At 39.8% G+C, this 25,258-nt stretch overlaps 1 protein-coding gene across 14 annotated transcripts in view; it reads left to right on the forward strand.

Moving 5' to 3' along the window:
• The window catches only part of LOC138761402 (citron Rho-interacting kinase-like), a 366,961-nt gene that overhangs the window by 315,133 nt on the left and 26,570 nt on the right, over positions 1 to 25,258 (forward strand). For 12 of the 14 annotated variants that reach the window (XM_069933435.1, XM_069933436.1, XM_069933438.1 and 9 more), the window contains 6 exons: positions 6,276 to 6,368; positions 7,360 to 7,468; positions 11,368 to 11,496; positions 12,056 to 12,136; positions 14,680 to 14,758; positions 22,855 to 23,031. In XM_069933435.1, the coding sequence (XP_069789536.1) occupies positions 6,276 to 6,368; positions 7,360 to 7,468; positions 11,368 to 11,496; positions 12,056 to 12,136; positions 14,680 to 14,758; positions 22,855 to 23,031 (668 nt within the window). Of the gene's footprint in view, positions 1 to 6,275; positions 6,369 to 7,359; positions 7,469 to 11,367; positions 11,497 to 12,055; positions 12,137 to 14,679; positions 14,759 to 22,854; positions 23,032 to 23,139; positions 23,353 to 25,258 lie in introns of those variants that run through there. The other 2 variants (XM_069933443.1, XM_069933444.1) reach the window with 2 other exon arrangements.

The following is a 25,258-nucleotide window of genomic DNA, read 5'->3' on the forward strand; positions in this document are numbered from 1 at the left end:
TCAAAAGTTTATGCAGGATATTTTTTTGAAGATTGCAGACACGCATGGAAATATATTGATAGGAGGGGATTTTAACCTTAATTTGGATCCATAAATTTATGGTTAAATCAATGCAGGAAATGAAACTTATGGATATATGGAGGAGACAGCACCCAAAAGAGAAGGAATATTCGTATTACTCAAGTAGGCATAAAACATACTCAAGGATTGATATGTTTTTGTTGTTGGCCCCTATTCAAGGGAGAGTCAGGAAAACTGAGAAAAAGCTAGACTACTTTCAGATCATTCACCCCTGCTATTAGCAATATAACTGGAGAAGATCCCACCAAGAACATATAGATGGAGATTAAACCCCATACTACTTAAAAGGCAGGAATTTAGAGAGTTTATTGAATGCCAAATTAAAACATATTTTGAAATAAACACAGAATTGGTGAAAGATAAATTTATACTATGGGACACAATGAAAGCTTTCATTAGAGGGCAGATAATAAGTTATGTAACTAAGGTGAAAAAGGATTACAATTAGGAAATAGAGCAGCTGGAAAGGGAGATAGCAAGTACAGAAAAGGAACTAGTGAAAAGGGACGATATAAAGAAAAAGAGAGAATTGGCGGACAAAACAATAAAATATGAAGCATTACAAACGTACAAGGTAGAGAAGAACATAATGAAAACAAAGCAAAAGTATTACGAATTGGGAGAAAAAACACATAAAATATTGGCCTGTTACCTAAAACAGAACAAGCTAAAAGAACTGTATTGGCATCAAGGAAAACAGACAAACAAATCACATATAACCCAACAGAGATTAATGAAAACTTTAAAGATTTTTATGAACAATTATACCAAACTGAGAATGAAGGGAAAGATGATAAAATTGAACTGCCAAAATTGCAAGAAGAGGAACAAAACAAACTGATAAAACCATTTGAAGTAGAGGAAGTACAGGATATATTAAAAAAGCTGCCGAACAATAAAGCACCAGGAGAGGATGGATTTCCAATAGAATTTTATAAAACATTTAAAGAGTTATTAATTCCTCCTCTCCTGGAAGTAATGAATCAGGTAGAAGAAACTGAAAACTTCCCAGACTCATGTAAGACAGCAATAATTACAGTAATACCAAAAATGGGGAAGGATCCATTAACACCAGCATCATATAGACCAATATCTCTACTTAACTTAGATTATAATAACAAAATTATTAGCAAACAGATTGGCAGATTGTGTACCAAAAATAGTAAAACAAGACCAAACTGGATTTATTAAGAAAAGATGAACAGCGGATAATGTAAGTAAACTTATTAAATCTAATTCATGCACTTCAAGGAAATAAAAAAACAAAAGTGACTGTTGCCTTAGATGTAGAAAAAGCCTTTGACAGGGTAGAGTGGAACTACTTATTTAAAGTATTACAGAAGTTCAATCTGCCAGAAAAAATATATTAATTGGATTAAAGCATTATATAATGGACCATTGGCAAAGGTAGTAGTAAATGAATATGTATCGAACCAATTCAAATTAAGTAGATCAACTAGGCAGGGATGTCCATTATCCCCCTCATTTTTTTCCTTAGCAATAGAACCAGAGCTGATAAGAAAATAAAATAAAAGGATAAAAATAAAGAAGTATAAAATGAGTTAATTTGCATATTACATCATAGTATACCTAACAGAACCAGAGATATCAATAAAAGCACTAGAAAGAAATTGAAGGAATACAAGGTCAACACAAATAAAAGTGAAGTGATGCCAATGAGTAATGTGGATTATACAGAACTTAAAAAAGAATCACAAGCAATTCGATACCTAGGTCTCAGGTTAGACAATAACTTAAGCCACTTGTACAAACCAAATTATCAGTCATTAATAAAGAAATTGCAGGAAGACTTAGAACATTGGAAAGAACTACAGCTAACGTTGATAGGGAGGGTGAACTGCAATAAAATTAATATGTTCCCAAGGATACAATACTTATTTCAAACATTACCAATTCCCTTAACAGAGAAATTCTTTGTTGAACTAAAGAGAATAATAAGGAAATTTTTATGGAAAGGGGGAAAACTGAAGGTAGCGCTAGATAAATTAACAGAGTGGTATAACCAAGGTGGTTTACAGTTACCAAACTTCAGAAATTATTATAGAGCCGCACAATTAAGGTATTTATCAGATTTTTACCAGACGAGAGAAAAACCAGACTGGACTAAGATAGAACTAGATAAAAAAGGGGAGAAGGTACCGGAACATATACTTTATAAGTGGGATGAAAAGCTGGTGCAATATAAAAGCTCACCTGTTTTGCATCATTTACTTAATATATGGAAGATTCACGTAGAAAGGAAAAAAATAAATTACCAAATACCAAAATTGTTATTGACGCAAAATCCACTAATCCCTTTTACAATAGATAACCTTTCCTTTAGAGAATGGGAGAGAAAAGGAATAAAAGAATAGAAAATTGTTTTTTGGGAAATAATTTATTAACATTTGAACAATTGAAGGACAAATATGGAATAACTCACGGTACAATGTTTGCATACCATCAACTGAAAGCTTATTTAAAGGATAAATTTGGAAACAGATTGAGATTACCAGAAGGAAGCAGCTTCGAATATGTGATTACAGATACAATGATAATTAAAAGATTTATAACAAATATGTACATTAAGCTGCAAGGTAAGGAAAATAATGAAATAAGCTATAAACCCAAACAAAAGTGGGAAAAGGACTTAAACATAAAGAATGAAGCATGGGAAAAGTTATGTTCTGGAACTATGAAGAATACAATAAACACAAGGTTACACATGATACAGTATAATTGGTTACACAGGTTATGTATCACTCCTCAAAAATTAAAAAAAATGGGATCCAACATTATCAGATAGATATTTTTGCTGTAAGAAGGAAATGGGAACAACAGTACATGCAATTTGGGCATGTACAAAAGTGAATACATTTTGGGAAGAACTAAATCAGATATTAAATAAAATCACAAAAAACAACATACCAAAAAATCCAGAGATCTTTCTTTTAAGTAAAATAAGAAGTAAAGAATTAGGCCTTAAATTGGATAAAGTGGAAAAAAGATTCATTATGATACCCTTAGCAGTAGCAAAAAAATGTATAATGTCAACTTGGAAAATGGAAGAGAGCTGAGAATACAGCAATGGTACATGGAAATGAATAAATGTATTCCATTGGAAAAAATAACATATAATTTAAAAAATAAAGTTACATTGTTTGAATAAATTTGGGAACCATACATGGAACATAACAGAGAGGGCTTGCCTCGGACCTCCATCCCCTAAAATGATAAGAAGACAAAACGATTTGATTTAGTGTGTAAAAGTATATGACACATTTTTCTGGTTTGTTTTTCCCTTGTGTGAAGACATTGTTTAATGGTTTTATTGTATTGTATATGTTGAATATTTATTGGTTTTGGAGGGGGTGGGAAGGGGGGAAAATGTCACTGTGTATATATAGTGAGAAATGTTTGTACATATTTTGGTTGATATGGTTCACAGGGTGAGAAATAAAAGTTAAAAAAAAAACATGAACTATCCAGGCCATCCCTGCTACCATCAGGAAAGAAGTATAGGAACCTGAAGACACAGACGCAAAATTACAAAATCTGCTTCTCCCCTTTGCCATCAGGTTTCTGAACGGTCAATGACTGTACCTCACTTTTTTTCTCTTTTTGCACTAATTATTTGTTTTTAAATGTCGTGTGCGAGGTTGTCGTTGTGACACCACTCAAGTAGACGATATATCTCACTCTTGTCTGCTTCCTCATTGTTTTCCGAGATTCTGCATTGATAAATTTATAGATGGCATTTGAATTGTGCCTGGTCACACAGTCATGGGTGTAGAGAAAGTAGAGCAGTGGGCTCAGCACGCATCCTTGAGGTGAGTCTGTGTTGACTGTCAGTGAGGAACAGATGTTACCAATCCACACTCTCGGTGGTCTTCCAATAAGGAAGTCAAGGAACCAGTTGCAGAAGGAGGTGCAGAGGCCCAGGGTTTCAAGCTTGCTGACCAAGTGCAGAGGCCCAGGGTTTCAAGCTTGCTGACCAATACATACATGCCTTTTACAGTTTTTAAGCCAAGGGTGGTATGCTGCAGGTGTTTAATTCCCCTGTTAATCAAGGAGCAAATTTGTATTTAATTCTTTTCAAGGCTGGGGAAAGTTCAGCAGAAAAAGGGAGGGAGGAACTTCTAGCTCAGAAAAGTAAGTGTTTTTTTGAGATATTCTTGAGGTAAAAGGAACTGACCAAGCCCTCTTCATCCCTCCCTTCCACTAATTGTGGCCACTCCCACCCCACTGCAATCATTAACCTGTAACGCCAACCTCACTTTCTCCCTTCTGTGATCAACAAACCCTCCCAGTTCTCTTTTTTTCTTTCTTTCTCTTTTGCTTTATTTTCTTTTTAAAGAGGGGTGGGAGAGGGGAGGAACATCCCATGTATGTAGATAATTGGGAGTTATCTGTACATCTTGAAGCAGTCTATGATGTTGTTTCTTTGTTTATTGACGGAAAACAAAAAATAAAATATTTTTTAAAAACTCTCCCAGTTAATTTTCCAATCCCACGATATCTTCCTCTTCTTTGTCACCAACATTCCAAAGGATCCCTGGATATGGTCTCTCGATTCGAAATTTCCCAAACCATCAGTCGTTCAAGTGGAGAACAGAAAAAGAATCATAATGACAGGGTTGAAAAGAGGCGGTGAGACGGGAGCAGTTGCACAAGCAATGCAAGAATGCCATAGCTGTACTTAGAGAGGATATCCTGGAGGGTTCTTACATATGGATTAAGATGAGAAATAAGCAAGGTGTAATCACTGTGATTGGATTACATTATAGATCTTCCAATAGCCAGTAAGAAATAGAGGAACAAATATGTAGGTAGATGATGGAAAGATGTAAAAGCAACAGGGTAGTTGTAATGGGTGACTTTAATTTCTTCATTAATGACTGGAACTTTCTTGGTACCAGAGGTTTGAGTAGGGTGGAATTTATTAATTACATCCATAAGCATTTTTGGAGACGATACAGGTGCTTCTCAACTTACGATAGGGTTATGTTCCAGCAAACCCATCATGTTGAAAAAAGGTCTGTCAATATAGAATACAGGTACACCTTGCATAACACTGACAGTGCTGTATCAGTCCCCACTCTGATCCCGCTGCCCCACTCTCTCCCCACAGCCCTTTATCATTCCCAACACTGATCCCACTGTCCGTCCTCTCCCAACAGTGCTGTATCATTTCCAACACTGATCCCACTGTCTGTCCTCTCCCAACAGTGCTGTATCAGTCCCCACTCTGATCCCGCTGCCCCACTCTCGCCCCACAGCCCTTGATCAATCCCAACACTGATCCTGCTGCTCGCCCTCTCCCAACAGTGCTGTATCAGTTCCCACACTGATCCCAGTGCCACGCTCTCTCCCCACAGCCTTTTATCATTCCCAACACTGATCTCACTGCCTCGACCTCTCCCAAGTCCTTGCAAGTTTTCCAACTGAACTAAATGAAGTAGTTAACCAAGGAGGCTGCAAAGAATTTACCATAGAGAAATTATCAAAGTTCATTGGTAAAATCAACGATGCTTGCGATGACTTTAATGTATTACGTGAAAGTAAATAACGACAGTCACGCTGTTGTACAATCGTAACTTCGACAAATTGTAAGTCAGACTAAGTAGGAAAGCATCTGTATATTGATAATTCATACAGGGATACTTGACTTAGTATCAGTAAGTAGCCAGATGATTGGAGTTTCAATGGGAGAGCATTTTGGGACTAGTGAGCATAGTGAGGTTCATGATTGGTATGGATAAGGACAAGACTTGAACTCCAGAGTGGGGGCAGCAGGCTAATTACAAACATATAGCACAGAAATTTGGGAGGGTAAATAAGGAGTGGCTGTTATTGGGCAAGTTCACATATGATACATTGGAGTTGTTTCAAGGCCAGCTGCAAAGAATTCAGAGCCAACACGTTACCATGGGGAAAGAAGACCAATATGGCTGGGTTCATCAACCTTGGATGATGAGAGATGTTATACATTTCATCAAAAAGAGGAAGGAAGCATGGGTAAGGTTTAGGAAATCAGAGCAAAAGGCTTTTTGACAGTGACATGGATAATGTGTCAGATGTGAACTTGCCCAATAACACCCACTCCTTATTTACTCTCCCAAGTTTCTGTGTGGTAGACAATGAATTGCAAAATCCAGGAGATCAACTGATTTATCGTGCTTTTTCCCCCACAGATTGAGGCTGGACTTTGCATCTCTGCAGCATTACCGAATAAAGTATGTATCCTCCGTTATAATGATGGGCTTGACAGCTTTGCAATACGCAAGGTGAGTGTGATGTAGTCTGTGTCAAGAGACCTTTTCAGAATAGAATTGATTGCTTCCTCTACTCCACCTTATCGCTACCTATTAGTCTTTAATCTGCACTCTCTGTCAGGAGTTTGCATGTTCTCCCCCTGTCTATGTAGGTTTCCTCCAAGTGCTCTGGTTTCCTGCCACCCTTCAGAAAGTATAGGGTTGTTGGTTAATTTGGATGTAATTGAGCAGCACAGGTTTAAATCAGCTTCTAACATGCTGTAAATAAAATTTAAATGTAATTTCTCCCGTAAGAGCGTCCGCTTAGAGCAGAGATGTGGAGGAATTTCTGTAGCCAGAGGATGGTGAATCTGTGGAATTTGTTGCCACATGCAGTTGTGAAGGTCTAGACATTGGGTGTATTTAAGACAGAGATTGATGGGTTCTTGATTAGCCAGGGCATTAAAGGTTAGGGGGAAAATGTTGGGTAGTGGGACTGAGTGGAAAAATGGATCATCTCATGATTGAATGGTGGAGCAGAGTCGATGGGCTGAATAGCCTATTTCTTCTCCTATGTCTAAGGTTAGCAACTCGTTGTGTATGTGATAGAGTTCTCAAAATTGGCCCACTGGTAAATCTGACAGAATACATTTTTTTAATGTATTTAAACTAGTACGATGGATTGGGTCTTAAAATAGAATCGTAGAACATAACAGCACAGAAACGGGCCTCTTTGGCCCCTCTAGTCTGTGCCAAGCCATTTTTTTTGCCAAGTTCCACTGACCTGCACCCAGTCCATAGCACTCAATACCATGTACATGTCCAAATTCCTCTCAAAGGTTAACACTGAGCCCGCATTCATCAGTTCAGTTGGCAGCTCATTCCACAGTCCCACCACTCTCTGTGTGAAGAAGTTTCCCCCTAAACTTTTCCCCTTTCACCATTAGCCCCATGTCTTCTGGGTAATGCTGTAATGGTCTGTGGTTCTATGATAAGAACATCATCCACTCCTTTGTCCCCACAGGAGGTTGAAACTTCTGAGCCATGCAGCTGTATCCAGTTTACTGCTTACAGTATCATCATCGGTACCAATAAGTTTTATGAGATAGAAATGAAGAACTACACACTGGAAGGTAAGAACAGCAACTGTGGCAATTTTGGGTTGTACCTTATCTCTGTGGAGCATGACTTGGAAGTGATTGATACCGACATGAATACTGAATGTAGTGCCATTTTTATTGAAATTGTTAACTTTCCATCCTTTGTGCATGATTTATTGACAAAGAATCATGTTTTAGACTTGCATTTTCTGCCTTCTCAGCAGCATCTGAAAACCACTTCTATAGTGTAGTTTTTGAGCAAAAGAAACCCACCAATAACTTGTGGCCACGATCAAGTTCAGTACTACTGGACTGTTTTCTGTGAATGGACACTGTGGTTAAAGCTAAGGTCTAATTTCCACAGGAAATCAAATAACTGCAATAAAGAACAGTCCTGCCTAAATTTTTTCATCTCCCTTTCCCATCCGGAGATGTGATGTTGAGGTTTATAGGGCACTGATGAGACCTCACTTGGAGTATTGTGAGCAGTTTTGGGCTCCCCTTTTAAGAGGAGGTTCACAAGGATGATTCTGGGAATGAAAGGGTGATCACATGAGGAGCGTTTGACAGCTCTTGACCTGTACTCATTGGAATTTAGGAGAATGAGTGGCGATCTCTTTGAAACATTTTGAATGTTGAAAGACATTTACAGACAAGAAAGGTTGTTTCCCATGGTGGGAGAGTCTCGGACAGGAGGGCACAACTTCAGGATTAAAGGGTATACCCTTAGAACAGAGGAATTTTCTTTAACCAGAAGGTGGTGAATCAGTGGAATTCGTTACCACTGACAGTTGTGGAGGCCAGGTCATTTGATGTATTTAAGGCAGAGATTGAAAGGTTCTTGATCAGCCAGGGCATCAAACGTTATGGGGAGAAGGCCAGACAGTGGGGCTGTGTTGGAAAATGGATCAACTCATGATTGAATGGCAGACCAGGCTCAATGGGCTGAGTAGCCTATTTCTGCTCCTGTGGTGTAATACTACAATAATTTGGAAGCTCCCTTACCTGAGAAAAGAATTAGGTGAAGTGAGAAAAGAGGGATTAAATCACGTGGATGAAAATAATAGCATGATGGATATTTTGAATTTAAAGCTCTCTCAGGAAAAAGGGCAGCAAGGGAGGGAAAAATCAACCGTGGTTAACAAAGGAAATGAAGGAGAGTATAAAATTAAAGGCGCAGGTGTACAAAGCTGCAAAGAGCAGTGGGAAACTGGAAGATTGGGAAAACTTTAAGAGACAACAAGGGGTTACAAAGCGGGTAATAAGAAATGGGAAAAAGGATTATGAAAATAAATTGGCACAAAATATAAAAACAGAAAGCAAAAAATTTTATAAATATATAAAACGGAAGAGGGTGGCCAGAGTTAACATCGGACCCTTGGAGGATGAGAAAGGAAAACTGGTAGCAAAAAATGAGGAAATGGCCGAGGCATTAAACAAATATTTTGTGTCAGTCTTCATGGTGGAAGACACGTCCAGCATGCCCAAGTGGGGAGTTAAGGATGTGAATGTTGGGGAGGGCCTTGATAAAATAGTTGTTACAAAGGAAGTAGTGATGGAGAAACTAATGGGACTAAAGCCAGACAAATCACCTGGTCCTGATGATATGCACCCAAGGGTTCTGAAGGAAATGGCAGAAGTTAAAGTTGATGCATTGGTGGTCATATATCAAAATTCCTTGGATTCTGGGCAGGTCCCGGCAGACTGGAAGGCAGCAAATGTCACGCCACTTTTTAAGAAGGGATGTAGGCAGAAGACTGGAAATTATCGGCCAATTAGCTTGACGTCTGTAGTTGGAAAAATGCTTGAAGCCGTCATTAAAGATGAAATAGTGAAACTTTTGGAACGTAAGGGTTCAATCAGGCAGACGCAGCATGGTTTTAGAAAGGGAAGATCTTGTTTGACAAACTTGTTAGGATTCTTTGAGGATATAATGGGTGCGGTGGATAGAGGGGAACAGGTTGATGCTGTTTTCCAGAAAGTATTTGATAAGGTGCCGCACAAGAGACTTATCAGTAAGTTACAGGAAAGTGGAGTCCTGGGAAGTATATTGGCCTGGATTGAAAATTGGTTGTCTGACAGGAGGCAGAGAGTCGGGATAAATGGGAGTTTTTCAAGTTGGCAGAGAGTGGTAAGTGGGGTGCCGCAGGGGTCAGTGTTAGGCCCACAACTGTTCATCATTTACATTGATGACTTGGAGGAGGGGACAAAATGTGGTGTAGCCAAGTTTGCGGATGACACCAAATTGAGTGGAAGTGCAAATTGTAATGAGGATGTGGAGAGTCTGCAGAGGGATATAGTTAAGCTGGATGAGTGGGCAGAGGTCTGGCAGATGGAGTACAATGTTAGTAAGTGTGAGGTTATCCACTTTGGCAAGAAAAATAAAAGAGCTGAATATTATTTAAAGCGTGAAAAACTACAGCATGCTGTTGTGCAGGGGGACTTGGGAGTGCTTGTGCATGAATCGCAAAAAGTTCGGTTGCAGGTGCAGCAGGTTATTAAGAAGGCAAATGGAATGTTGGCCTTCATCGCTAGAGGAATTGAATTCAGGAGTAGGGAGGTAATGTTGCAACTGTATAAGGTACTGGTGAGACCGCACCTGGAGTACTGTGTCCATTTCTGGTCTCCATATTTGAGGAAGGATATACTGGCTTTGGAGACGGTCCAGAGGAGGTTTACTAGGTTGATCCCTGGGATGAAAGGGTTGACTTATGATGAAAGATTAAATCATCTAGGATTGTATTCACTCGAGTTCAGAAGAATGAGAGGAGATCTTATAGAAACATATAGGATTATGAAGGGTATGGATGGGATAGATGTAGGAAGGTTTTTTGAGCTGGCCGGGGAAACTAAAATGAGAGGACACAGTCTCAAGATTCAGGGGAGTAGATTTAGGAAAGAGATGAGGAAAAATAGTTTTTCCCAGAGAGTAGTGAATGTTTGGAATTCTCTAACCAGGGAAGTGGTTGAGGCTGCCTCATTAAACATATTTAAAATTCAGTTAGATAAATTTTTACATGATAGAGGAATTAGGGGATAAGGGGAGAAGGCAGGTAGGTGGAGTTAGGTCATAAATTAGATCAGCCATGATCGTATTGAATGGCGGAGCAGGCTCGATGGGCCATTTTTGGCCTACTCCTGTTCCAACTTCCTACGTTCCTATGTTCCTTAAACTTGAGCAACGTTTCAAAGTAAGTGAGTGGATATTTGAATTAGCAACCAGCTCAATATTCTGTCTTGATACCATTGATAAGATTAAAATAAAACACAATGCTGGAGAAACTCAGCAGGCCAAACAGTGTCATTTATGTAGCCAAGATAAATATACATAACCAATGGTTTGGTCTAGAGCCCTTCATCAAGATATGAACAAAAGTAGGCAGGAACCTGAACAAAATGATTGGGGGAGGAGCACAGGCCCATAAGCAGGAGGTAATGGGTGGATAAAGGAGGGAGGGCATAGCAGCATACAGGAGGAAGAGGGGGATGGCTCTGTGAATGGAGAGGAAAGGGGGTGGAGAGCTGTAGGAAAGAGGAATGGGGAAGAGAGGGTGAATGGGGAGAGGTTTAGCAGAAACCAGAGAAGTCCATGTTAATGCCATCCAGTTTGGGGAGTGCCAGATGGAATATTGGATGTTGCTCCTCCAATTTACGGGTGGTCTTGGTTTACGAGTACATGAGGCCATGGACAGACATGTCAGCCCAGGGCTGAGGGACAGAATTGAAATGGTTGTCCACTGGGAGATCCCTGTTGTAGACAGCAAAGGTGCTCAGTGAAGTGATCTCCCAATCTACATCCAGTCTCACTGATGTAGAGAAGGCTAATGATAAGGTGAATCGATTAGTTGAACCTACTTGCTCTTGACTAATGAATGTGGCAATGTATCCTCACTGTTGAGATTTCTAAATCCCATGTGTCTCCACCTCTTCAGAATTTTTGGATAAGAATGATATGACACTGGCCTCTGCTATTTTTGCTGCTTCATCGTACAGTTTCCCAATTGCCATTGCTCAGGTGAATAGCAGTGGACAGAAGGATGAATTTCTGCTATGTTTCCACGGTAAGTAATGAGTTTGTGTAATTTCTGACTAAATCCCACCCATCTTCCCTCTCTCCCCTTTATACTGGCTTCCTTCACTCTCCACTCACAGCTCCATGCAGGATCTCAACACAACAATGCCTTTCCCACCCACAGATGCTGCTCAGCTCACTGAGTTCCATCAGCATTTTGTCTATTATACCTGCAATTGTTGTTTTCTTTTTGCTTTGTGGCTAGCCCAATCAGCTTCCAAACAAATGGATAAGAAAAAATATTCTGGGAAATTCTGAAGCAAAATCATAGTTATTGCTCGTCAGAAAATTTTAAAAAATGCTTTTTGTACTGCAATAGTTTTTAGCATATCTTACACTCTGCATACCAGTGACACTGATGTGAGTGAAGGAGTCAGTTTATTGAGAAATCCATCTCAATACTTAGAATTTTCTCAAGGTGTAGATACATGCAAATGTACTTTACATTCTGCTTTATTTGTCATCTGGTGTTTCTGCATAATGAGCAGTTTCAATATTTATACCTCATTATATTTGTAATTATATTTGTAATCTTTTGCTTGCATTAGAATTCGGAGTCATTGTTGATGCATACGGAAGACGTAGTCGCACTGATGACCTAAAGTGGAAACGATTGCCCTTGGCATTTGGTAAGCACATCTTCAGTTCAAGTTTACATTTATTATCATGTGTACTGAGGTACAGTGAAAAAGTATCTTTTTGTGTGTTATCCTACAAGTCTATCCATAGGTAAGCATAGCAGAATGAAACAGAATACAGTGAAAGCAAGCATCTCAGAGCAAGCATCTTTCTGGATTTAGGCATTCAAATTTATTCAAAAAGAGTTCTATAAATTGGTGTTTGAAGATTAGCCAGACCTTCCTTTAAGTGACTCAGAAATTGGAAGTATTTCTGAGGGACTTGTTGATTATTAGGAAGATTGCACCATGTTTCAGGTTAATAAAATTGCAGAATGGGCTTATAATTAATATATATTGAACTTGAGGCCAAACCACACTTGGAGTACTGTGCCTATTTCTGATCTCCATATTAATTTTAGAAAAGTGAAGGCTATGTAGTGATCTGTTGGATAATGAAAGTATTTGATAAAATAAGCATAGGGGCGAAGCCTTCACTTGTCAAAGAGACTAAAATTAAGGTCCATGAGGTGAGGACTGTTGTCAATAATGCAACAGGAATCCAGGAGAAATTTATTTACCAATAGTGGACAAGTCATGGAATTTACTACATGGGAATAGTACAGACATTTATTTGGCTTCCTTATACGCTTGAAGGATTTGCTGAGAGGATGGAATACAGAGGGATGTCAGAGTTTGAGTTACAGAGAAAGGTTGAGCAGCCTGGGGCTTTTTTCTCTGGAGCGTAGAAGATTGAGGGGGGATTTGATGGAGGTGTTCAAGATTTTAAAAGGGACAGAGAGAGTCAATGTGGATAGACTTTTTCAATTAAGAGTGGGGGATATTCAAACCAGAGGCCATGCTTTGAGATTGCAGGGGGAAAATTATAAGGAGAACATGAGGGGAAATTTCTTCATGCAAAGGGTGGTTGGGATGTGGAATAAGCTTCTGGCAGAGGTGGTTGAAGCAAGGACGTTATTTACATTTAAGGAAAGACTGGATAATTACATGGAGGGGAGAGGATTGGAGAGGTATGGACCAGGTGCTGGTCAGTGGGACTAGGAGGGTGGGGATTTGTTCCAGCATGGACTAGTAGGGCCAAACTGGCCTGTTCTGTGCTGTATATGGTTATATGGGATGCACCCATTCTCAACAAGAGCCCTATGTCCTCTCAGCACATTCAAGTAAAAGCCTTTTTTTTTCTTTTTCACCTCACACAACAGAAATATATTTCAAGTTTTTTGTGAGGAGAGAAGTACAGAAGAAACCACAGGAAGGGGGCCCATAAACTTTGAGAAGAAAAATAGTGGAGAATGGCTGGATTAGAGCAGAAAAGTTGGCTGTGCTTTAAGCTGTCTGATCCAGATGTTTGTAAGGATGGCCAGGAATGCAGAGGTCTTGCACAATTTAATGTTTTACCTTATTTCCTACGTGTGTTTGCCAGATTAAAGAAAGAGTTGCCTTTTCGTAATTCCCCTTTCAAGGCTGCAAGGCATCCCAAAATACATTACACTTAGTCAAGTCCTCTTGAAAGTTTGTCATTGTTCTAATATAGCAAAACTAACAACCTAATTCTGCAAAGTATGCTCCTACAATCAGGAATGTAATGTTGGCAAGTTTATGTTGGTTGAGGGATAAATTTTGCCAGGGCATTGGAAATAACTCCCATGTTCTCTGAAATACTATCATGAGAATGTTTTCTTTTACATACAATACCCCAGAAATACATGGCAAATTAAAAGATCCAGGACTGTAGCACTCTCTCAGTACTGCACTGAATATATTCAAATTTAATCCACAAGATTCTGACACAGATAAAACTAAAATAATTAAATGAAGGCTAACTGGTTATCAGGCAGAAAAGCCTGCATGTCTAGAAATAAACTGGGGACAGTTGGTCCTGATGGAAGTTCTGGTAGATGGGTAGGATTGGCACATAGCAGATAAAATGAAAGTGAAGGAAAGAAGATCTTGTGCTATTAGGTGTGGTTGGGGAAAGAGATGGTGGTTAGTTTGCTTGTGGGAAAGGGATGAAACCTTCCTCTTCCTGATCCACAGTCCTGCTTCCCTTCATCTGACCAAAATTTGGTCCACACCAACTGAAAGGACATAAACACTTCCAACTATAACCTGATTCTCATATTGAAATCACACCCATCTCTCTGAAACAGATTTCCTGATTGACTCCAAATATTCTTCAATTAAAATAGAAGCAAACCTGTTGCAGTTTTTGGAATATCTCTCTTCACCCACTGCAGAGAGTTAAACGTTATCCTATGTAAATATGTACTGTGTTTGTAAAATCAAATAATTGTGAAATGATATTAGTTTTGCCAGGATTGATAGTGATATCATGGGCTATTGAATTAGCATTGCAGTATTCAGTTATATTAGTTGTGAATTTATATGTAGATTGATGGTTTACAAAATTAATTAATCCAAAATTTCACAACATAATACATGCTTTATGAACTGAAACCTCATCTGCAAGCCTTCCACTTTGAACTTAATTTTCAATTTTTAATTTATTTGCATTTTATTTGTAATCATTTCAGTGTATAGAGAACCTTACCTGTTTGTAACTCATTTCAACTCTCTGGAGGTTATTGAGATCCAGGGTCGTAATACAACCAGGTAAGTCTTTGATCCAGTTGTTTCCTGATTAATGTTATTGTGGCAGATAACCATAATTTTTAATTTTTAAAAAACCAGGGGGGAATGAGAATTAGAAAAGTGAAGTAGAGAGATTTACGAAGGGAGTGAAACACAGAAATTGTTAGAAAAACGCAGTAAATGCTGGAGGGACTCAGCAGGTCTCACGGGGTCCACAGGAGGTAAAGATATATTACCGACATTTCAGGCCTGAGTCCTCCTTCAAGGTATAAGCAAAAAACAGGAAGGTGTCTGAATAAAGACTGGATAGAGAAAGGAGGAGGAGTCTAGTCCAAAAGCCAAAAGGTGTTAATTGAATATGATAAGAGGAAAGATGAGAATTGGAGTTGACTCTGAAAGGAGACAGAGGGCAAGGGGGAAGAGAGAGAGAACTGGGGAAAAGATGTCATAGGGAAGAAAAGGGGTTCATGGAAAACATAATTCAATGTTAATGCCATTTGGTTGGAAGGGGATGTGTTGTTCCTCCAATTTGTGGAAGGTGTCAGCTTGGCAGTTCATGATACCAGGGACAGACATGTCAGCAAGAGAATTAAAATGGGTGGCCACTGGGAGATCTACACTATTGTGGCAGACATCCAAGGTGAAGGTATTAACATCAACTGCTCCGATTTCCGTAACCACCCTCCATCTCCACCCTTCTACTTCCTCAATCTCTTTTCCCCCAGCTCTGTCTGTCTCTCTCTCTCTTTTCCCCTTTTCCTGTCTCCTTTCACAGAGCCAAAATCAATGCTCATCTTTCCTCTTATCCCCCTTTCTTTATCCAGTTTTTATTCAGATGCCTTCCTGCTTTTTCCTTGTACCTTAAAGAAGGGTTCAGGCCTAAAACATCGGTAATACCTCCTATGGAAGCTGTGAGACCGGCTGAGTGCCTACTGCATTTCTTGTTTTCATTAGATATATGAAGGGAATTTGAGTGACAGAATTAGACTGAAGGAATTGGCATTTGTGGAGTCTTTAAAGTTGGAGATAACCATGGCCCAGATTTGAGTGAGCACAGGAGATATTTCAGAATCAGAATTTATTGTCATGAACATGTCATGAAATTCATTGTTTTTCATTATCTCAAACTTATGGGTTAGAGAAAGTGAGGCTCTGTAGGAATCTTAAAACAAGAACACAATTTTTTTTAAATTAAGCTATTACTTAACTGAGGGTGAAAAGGTAAAGGTGTCAGCAAGATTTTTGACAATATTATGTTTACAGATGATGCAGGTGAAGGAGTGCATTGAAATATTCAAGTTTCAGATAATTAAGGGATAAATTTTCAAAGGAGATTCACAGCTAGAAATTCTATTGCAGAGTGCACAAGAATGGTGTCGATGTGATGGTCCAACACCCATATTGGTCATTGGGGCGATACTAGTTTGGCTCCAACCTGGGCTGTAAATGTGCCGACCAGTCTTCTTGGTCTTTGTTATCCCCTTTGACCTTCCCATCTCAGAGGCAGAATGCTCTGTTTCAGTAGTAGACTCACCTTCATCCCCCTTTGCCCACACCTTAATGAGTTCCATGCATGCCACAATGCCGAACTCTTCTTCTGTCAACTCCATCTCCATGTCTATTTCTTCCACCATGATTCTTTCCGACCCCCCTTCCCCGCTGAAAGACCTCTTCTCCTACCTTAAATATTCTTCCTCCTTGTGGGCACCTTGTCCTGGCCAGGTGCCTGCTCTAGATCTTTATATTTCCAATTGCCACTGAGACATCAACCACCCTCAGCATGCTTTGCAATCCACTTTCTCTGCAAAATCCCAACTTGGCTATCAAACTCGCAGACAAGGGTGGAGTTATTATGGTCTGGTGCACTGACCTCTACCTTGCTGAGGCCAGATGACAGCCCTCAGATGACCTTCTCTTGCTTACCCCTTCAACAGGACCCCACCAAAGAACATCAAGTCACTGTCTCACATACACTCTCTAACCTCATTACTTCTGGTCATCTCCCTCTCATAGCCTCCAATCTCTTTGTTTCCCATCCCCGCACTGCCTGGTTCTATCTCCTACCCAAGCCCAATTAGATGCATTGTTTCCGCAAACTTCTGCTCCTGGTATCATCTTACTTCGACTCCATTATTTCCCCCTTGGTCCAGTCCCTCCCTTCTTACATCCACAATACTTCACCAACAACTTCCAATTTCCTGGACTCGACCAACTCATTTTCATTATAGACATCAAATCTCTATACACATCCATTCCCCATCCTGAAGGTTTCAAAACCCTTCATTTCTTCCTCGACAACAGACCCAGCCAGTCCCCCTCCTCTGCCTGGCAGAACTTGTTCTCACCTTCAATAACTTCTTTGACTCATCCCACTCCCTCCAAAACAAAGGGATAACCACAGATAGCTGCACGGGTCCCAGCTATGTCTGCCTTTTTGTTGACTATGTGGAGTAATCCATGCTGCAAGCCTGCACAGTCAAGCATCCTCAACTCTTCCTCCACTACATTTACGCTACTTGCTGCCTCATGTACCCATGATGAGCTCATCAAATTTATCAACTTTGCTGCTAACTTTCACCTGACCTCAAATTCACTTGAACAATCTCTGGCAACACTCTCCCCTTTCTTGATCTCCATTTCCACCTCAGGAGACAAATTTTCTACTGAGATTTTCTACAAATCTATCAACTCCCACAATTATTACATTTCTTCACACCCAGTCCCCTGCAAAGATTCTATTCCTTCCTCTCAATTCCTCCGTCTCCACCCCATCTGATCCCAAGATGAGGTCTTCCATTACAGATCATCTGGTTGTCCTTTTTCTTCAAAAAAAAAACATGACTTCATCTCTACCACCATCAACTCAGCCCTTACCTGCATTTCCTCCATTTCCCGCACATCTGCCCTGGCCTCCTCTCTGCCCTTAATTGAAACAAGAGCAGGATTTGCCTTGTCCTCATCTACCATCCCTCCAGTTTCTTTCACCACCAGATCCCACCTCCAGACACATCTTTCCCCCCCCCCCCCGCCTCCAGTAGGGATTGCTCCCTCAGTGAATCCCTCACCCACTCATCCCTTCCACTAACTGACCCTTTGACACCTTCGGCTGTGACCAATGGTACATTTGTGCCCACATCTCCTCCCTCACATGTATTAAGAGCCCCAAACAGTCCTTCCAAGTGAAGCAACACTTCATGTGAATCTGCAGGGATCATCTACTGCAACTAGTTCTCCTGTTATGCCTTTTCTACATCAGAGAGATTGGACATAGACTGGGAGATTGCTTCGCTGAGTGCCTTCACTTTGACCACAATAGCAGGATCTCCCAGTGGCCAACCATTTCAATTTTGTGCCCCACTCCCACGCCGACATGTCTGTCCATGGCTTGTGCGCTGCCATAGCAGGGCCACCCATAAATTGGAGGAGGAACACCTAATAGAAACATAGAAGATAGGAGCAGGAGTAGGTCATTCGACCCTTCGAGCCTGCTCCACCATTCAACGAGATCATGGCTAATCTTAAAGTTCAGTACCCAGTCCCCGCCTTCTCTCCGTAACCTTTAATACCCTTATACTGAAGAAATATATCTAATTCCCTCTTAAATAGATTTAATGAACCTGCCTCTACTGCCCTCTGTGGCAATGAATTCCACAGATTCACCACCCTCTGGGTAAAGAAATTCCTCCTTATCTCGGTCCTAAATGCTTTGCCTATTATCCTCAAACCATGGCCGGGTTCTGGATTTTCCTATCATTGGAAACATCCCATCTGCATCCACTCTGTCCAGTCCTGCCAGAATTTTATATGTCTCTATGAGATCCCCTCTCAATCTTCTAAACTCCAGGGAGTACAATCCCAATTTGTGCAATCTTTCCTCATAAGTCATTCCTGCCATTCCAGGTATCAGCCTGATGAATCGCCTCTGCACTCCCTCCATTGCAAGAACATCCTTCCTTAGATAAGTTGACCAAAACTGCACACAATACTCCAGGTGTGAACTCACCAAGGCCCTGTACAGCTGCAGTAAGGTATCCTTGTTCCTATACTCAAACCCTCTTGATATGAAGGCCAACATACCATTTGCCTTTTTAACCGCCTGCTGTACCTGCATGCTCGCCTTCAGAGACTGGTGTACAAGTATCCCTAAGTCTCTCTCCACTTCCCCACCTCTTAATCTATTGCCATTCAAATAGTAATCTGCCCTCCGGTTTGTATTACCAAAGTAGATAATCTCACATTTATCCACATTGTAGTGCATTTGCCATGTATCTGCCCAGTCCCTCAATTTATCCAAATCACACTGGAGCTTCCTGACCCCCTCTTCCGTGCACACAACCCCTCCTAGCTTAGTGTCATCTGCAAATTTGGAGATATTACATCCAATCCCCTCATCCAGATCATTAATGTAAATTGTGAACAGCTGGGGTCCCAGTACAGATCCCTGTGGTACCCCACTGGTCACCGCCTGCCACTCAGAAAACGAGCCATTTATCCCAACTCTCTGTGTTCTACCTGCCAGCCAGTTCTCAATCCACATCAATACTTTGCCCCCAATCCCATGAGCCTTGATTTTGTAAGCCAATCATTTATGCGGGACCTTATCGAAGGCCTTTTGGAAGTTCAGGTACACCACATCCACTGGCTCTCCCCCATCTATTTTACCTGTCACCATCTCAAAGAATTCCAATAGATTTGTCAAGCACGATTTACCTTTTGTAAATCCATGTTGACTCTGTCCGATCCCTTCTCTGCTAGTCATATGCTCCGCTATTACATCCTTCATAATGGATTCCATCATTTTGCCCACTACTGATGTAAGGCTCACCAGCCTATAATTCCCCGCTTTTTTTCTACCCCCCCCTTTTTAAATAGTGGGGTAACATTAGCTACCCTCCAGTCCATGGGTACTGATCCTGAGTCTATCGAGTTCTGGAAAATAATTCTTAAAGCATCTACTATCTGAATGGCCACTTCCTTAAGTACCCTAGGATGTAGATTATCAGGCCCTTGGGATTTATCTGCCTTCAATCCCATCAATTTCCCCAAGACCTTGGGAGATTATTTGTATCCTCTCTTGTAAAACAGAACTAAAGTAAGAATTTAATTGGTCTGCCATTTCCTTATTCCCCATTATATATTCCCCTGATTCCGACTGCAAAGGACCTACTCTGGATTTCACCAATCTTTTCCTCTTGACATATTTATAAAAGCTTTTGCAGTCGGTTTTTATATTTGCCACAAGCTTACTTTCGTAATTTATTTTTGCTCTCTTGATTAATCCCTTTGTCCTCCTTTGGTGCATCTTGAACTGCTCCCAGCCTTCGGTTGTGGTACTTTTTTTGGCCAATTGATATGCTCTCTCTTTGGACCTAATGCTGTCTCTAATTTCCCTTGTTATCCAAGGTTGAGTCACCTTTTTTGGTTTATTTTTATGCCAAACCGGTATAAACGATTTTTGTAATTTCTCCATTAGATCTGTGAATGTTTTCTATTGTCTATCCACAGTCAACTCCCCCATAAACACCACCCAATCAATCTTACTCAACTCCCGTCTCATACCATCGTAATTCCCTTTATTTAAATTCAGGACCTTGGTCTCGGTTTTAATTTCATCACTCTCCATGTCGAGTGAGAATTCGATCATATTGTGATCGCTCCTACCCAAAAGGCCTTGTACAACAATATTGTTGATTAGCCCCTTATCATTGCATAATACCCAATCTAAAATGGCCTGCTCCCGAGTTGGTTCCTCGACATATTGGTCTAGGAATTCCTCCTCCTCAGTATTTTTACTAATTTGGCTAGTCCAATCTATATGTAAATTAAAGTCTCCCATGATGACAGCTGTTCCCTTATTGCACGCTTTTCTAATTTCTCTTTCAATGCCTTCCCTCACCTCTACAATACTATTTGGAGGCCTATATACCACCCCCACTAACGTTTTCTGCCCCTTGCTATTCCTCAGTTCTACCCATATAGATTCCGCATCTTCCGAGTTGATATCCTTTCTGTTAATCGTGTCGGTCCCTTCTCTCACCACCAATACTACCCCACCCCCTTTTCTTTCTTGCCGATCCCTCCTAAATATCGTATACCCCGGGATGTTAAGTTCCCAGGCTTGCCCACCTTGCAGCCATGTTTCTGTAATCCCAATCAAATCATATTTGTTTATCTCAATTTCCACAGCTAATTCATCTACCTTGTTCCGAATGCTTCTTGCATTAAGATATAAAGCCTTCAGCTTTGCTTTTTTCACCCTCCTTGCTCTTTCTGATTTTTTACTTTCGCTGCCTAACCTAACTTTTCCTGTTTTATCTTTTCTGTCCTTTGCCCTATCATACAGGTTCCCACCCCCCTGCCAAATTAGTTTAAACCGCATCCGACGGCTATACCAAACCTAGCTGCCAATATATTGACCCCTTTTGGGTTTAGGTGTAACCCATCCTTCTTGTAGAGGTCATGCCTTCCCCAAAAGAGATCCCAATGATCCAAGAAGCCAAAACCTTGTCCTTTACACCAGCCCCTCAGCCACACATTCATTTTTAACCTTCCATTTTTGTCCTCAGTTGTACTTGGCACAGGTAGCAAACCAGAGATCACCACCCTGGCTGTCCTATTTCTTAGTTTCTGTCCTAGCTCTCTGTAATCCTTTTTCAGTACTTCTGGGCACTTTCCAACCAGTTTCTGTTAGACCACACCCTGTTTATCTCTACCCCTCTGTCTCTATCACTCCAGTTCGCCACCCCCTCCATTCACAGAGCTATCTTCTCCCCACCCCCCCCTATTTTTTCATGTCTCTCCCTTATCCACCTTTTTACCTCTTTCTTGTGGGACTGTGCTCCTCTCCTTGCCTCTCTACCCTACCATTTTATTCAGGTGCCTGGCTACATTTTTCTCATACCTTGATGAAGAGCTCAAGTCTGAAATGTTGGTTATGTACTTTTAGCTTTGCTATATAAAATATGCTGTTTAACCTGCTGAGTTTCTCCAATGTTGTGTTTTTACTTCAAACACGGTGTCTGCAGACTTTTGTGTTTCAGTAGTCCTCCTTCACTTGGATATCAGCCACAGGTCAAACTGTAGGGGAGGTCATCAGTAATTTAAGATACTGTCACTGGGTGAAGGAGGAGCAACAGTTATCTTTTATCAAGGTCACCAGCATTTCTGTGAGGCAGGGAGATGGATTGCTATGTTGTGGGTGTTGAACGAAGGATGACACCAAAACTGTGAGTGTGAGATCACACTGAGATTATATTCAGTTTGGGGAGGGGTGGAGCATTGCACCAGCAGTCCTGTGCAAGGACCAACAGGGGTCACAACAGCACTGATGTGAGGACGAGAGAGGTATTGCCTTGTTCTTGCTGTGTGTGCGAAGTAAATATTGTTATCAGGTGGGGTAAGGTCCCACTGGAGTGAAACAGCAGACATTGATTGTAGTTCACACAAAATTGCTGGAGAAAGGTCTTTGTGTAGCAACAGTAAAGAAGTACTCAAGCCCAAAACATTGGTTATGTAAATACCCTGATGAAGCCCAAAATGTTGGTTATGTATCTTTGTCTTTGCTACATAAAGAATGCTACATGACTTACTGTGTTTCTCCAGCATTTTTGTGTAAACTTAGGATCATACTGGTCTTGTTTGGAGATAGGGTGAGGGTTGGCCATCTTGTTATAGAGACATGACTAACTTTGCCAACACTTTAATGGGGTGAGGGAAGATTGATAGGGGTTATGGAAATTATACTGGCATTGTTGAGGGAAAAATTGTACTGATACCGTTGTGGGGGAGTGAAATGAGAATAAACAAAGCCCCAGGGATTATTGACTGGTCTAGGTTTGAGGAGACATTCCTAATGTACTTGGTTGTCTCTTGGGTTGTTAAACAATTCTGTTGTAAAGACAATCACGAGGGCAAACCGTCTGCAATCTACATATGAAGAAATGAAAAAAATATCATGTGGGTTGGGGAACAAAGTACAATCCCTATACTGAGTTTTGCATGACTTAGTGCAATTATTTATTGCAATAATAACACATTGTTTTGGCAGGATCTCCAATTGTTTAACACAGGAAACCAAAGTTGAACAAGTTAATATTATACTCACTCTTTACTTATAGTGTTTTGAGTCACGCTCACCTGGACATCCCGAATCCTAGATATCTCGGCCCTGCAATGTCATCCGGAGCCATTTACTTGGCCTCATCCTATCAGAATAAACAACGAATCATCTGCTGTAAAGGCAACTTGGTGAAGGAGGCAAGCAGCGATGTGCAAGGTGCAATCAGCAGTCGCAGGTAGACAAACTGTTATGCCATATAATTACCATATGTTAGAGTTTGTCCTCTTTCGAGGTGCTAAACTATGGTGTATATAGCTCTGACACCCTTCTGAATCTCTTACAGCAGGGGTGGCCAACCCTTTTTGATGTAGGCTGCATACAGAAAAATAGAAGGATTCATGGGCTAAACAATATTAAGCCTGACAATTTTCAACCAGTTAGACCGGAAAACTCTTGTGCCCTCGAAAATTCATTTTCTATCAAAATAATCATACAACACTACTGAACAGTTTAACTGTTGGATTCACAGTAGTTTATTGATGTGCTCGCATATGACAGGAGGCATTTCTGTACCTGCTGCTTTTAAATTGAATTAAATTGAATACAATAAAACTCTGAACTAAGAAGTGCAATGTACATAGAGTGCAATTTATTGGTAGAGACTGTGTTCTAACGGACTACATATAAATGGGCAATGGCTACAGTTGGCCCACAGGCCGAAGTTTGGCCACCCCTGTCTTACAGTAATCTGAGAAACTGGGTAAAATGCATAGATGGCACTAATGGCCTTTTGCACACCATTTAAGGCACTGAGGTAGGATTTGTGCCATTGCCATGAGGAGTTGTGTGCAGAATTTCTAACTAGTGAATTATTGTCTTGCTGTCCACTGAAATGAAGATTGGGCATTAAAGAACTTAAAGTTGTTTGAGGAAGCACAGCCTAGCTGCAGAAAATATTTGTGTGGCTGTGAGGGGAAACTGCAGGGGAGGGCACAAATATTAATCTCCAGTGTATGAGAGTATTGGCAATAAAGTAAAAAGTATTCATCAGATCTGGTAGTGCAAGTGTTCATGTCACTGAGAGGACAAAGCTACCAGTCAGGCAGGCATTATGGTATCCTACACCAAGGTTCATAACAAGAATGCTGTGACCATTGGTGTTTTTCTTTTCTTTTTTTTTAAACTTTATTTAAGATTTTATAACATGAATAACATAGAATTACATTTTAAAAAAATTAAGAACAAAATAATAAAATTACAATACAGTATCAGTAATCTAAATAAACTATACCCTCCCCAATAATTATTACACATTAATAACCCAACTCAAATTAGTCCAACCCCCCCTTCCCCCCCAAAATAAAGAGTGAAGAATTAATAAAGTTAATAATATATGTGAGAAAAAAAACCCACTTACAAAAACAAACAAAAACATAACCGATTAAAATACTAACAAAAAGAAAAGTAATTAATACTAAGATATCAGACTTAAAAAACATATTTAAATCAAACTTAAATGCATATATTTAACAGAGTTAAGATGAAACATATATTTAACTCAAACTTAATATAAAAAATTAGTAAAGTTAGTAACATTGTCTATCAAAAATTCTTAAACAATAATCAATTCTTTAAAAAAAATTGTAACATGAGAAAAAAAAGATGAAAAAAAAATACTTTCTCTATAGAGATAAACCTTCACCAAATATCAACTAACTTCACATCTATCATCATATTAGTCACATAAACCACCATCTTAAAACAAAATTCAAACCTCATTAAACATTGTACAATTCAATTTTGGTACTCCCACCATTTTTCCCTTTTACTCTTGAATAATTATCCAATAAAAGCTCCAATACCACATTTAAATATCCCCAATCATTACGTTAAAATTCAGATATCCAAATAATAAAAACACATCTACAACGAAATCTATATCTTCAACAAATGGAGCATAAACCACAAACAAAATTCAAGCCTCATTAAGAATTGTACAATTCAATTTATAACTTTCACCATTATTCCCTTCGTTCTATAACTAAAATAGCAAAATAATATACACCAGAATTACCACTCCTTTCACCTTAAAGTTAAAGAAAAAATATTAAAAAACTTATCCATCTCATTCACATTTAAATTTCAAATATTCCTTATCTACTGAATAAATTTTACAAAAAAACCACATCAATTTTTAGTTTTTAAAACAATCAAATACTTTCTTATGCTTTTTTTTATAAACACAAAAAAAAACCCTTCACTCTTTAATCTAATAATACAAAAAAAGGGGAAAAAAACGGGTAGGAGGTTAAAAATACACCCTCCCGTCTAAACTGCGCAATGCGGTAACTCCCAAAAAAATATGGGTGTGAGATAACTCACACGTAGCAGATGACTTTCAGGAAATAGTGCCCATCCAGTTCTCTCCCCCAACTCTCACTTCATCTTAAACTAACATCATC

This window comes from Narcine bancroftii, chromosome 4, assembly GCF_036971445.1.
Source record: "Narcine bancroftii isolate sNarBan1 chromosome 4, sNarBan1.hap1, whole genome shotgun sequence".
NCBI lineage: Eukaryota > Metazoa > Chordata > Chondrichthyes > Torpediniformes > Narcinidae > Narcine > Narcine bancroftii.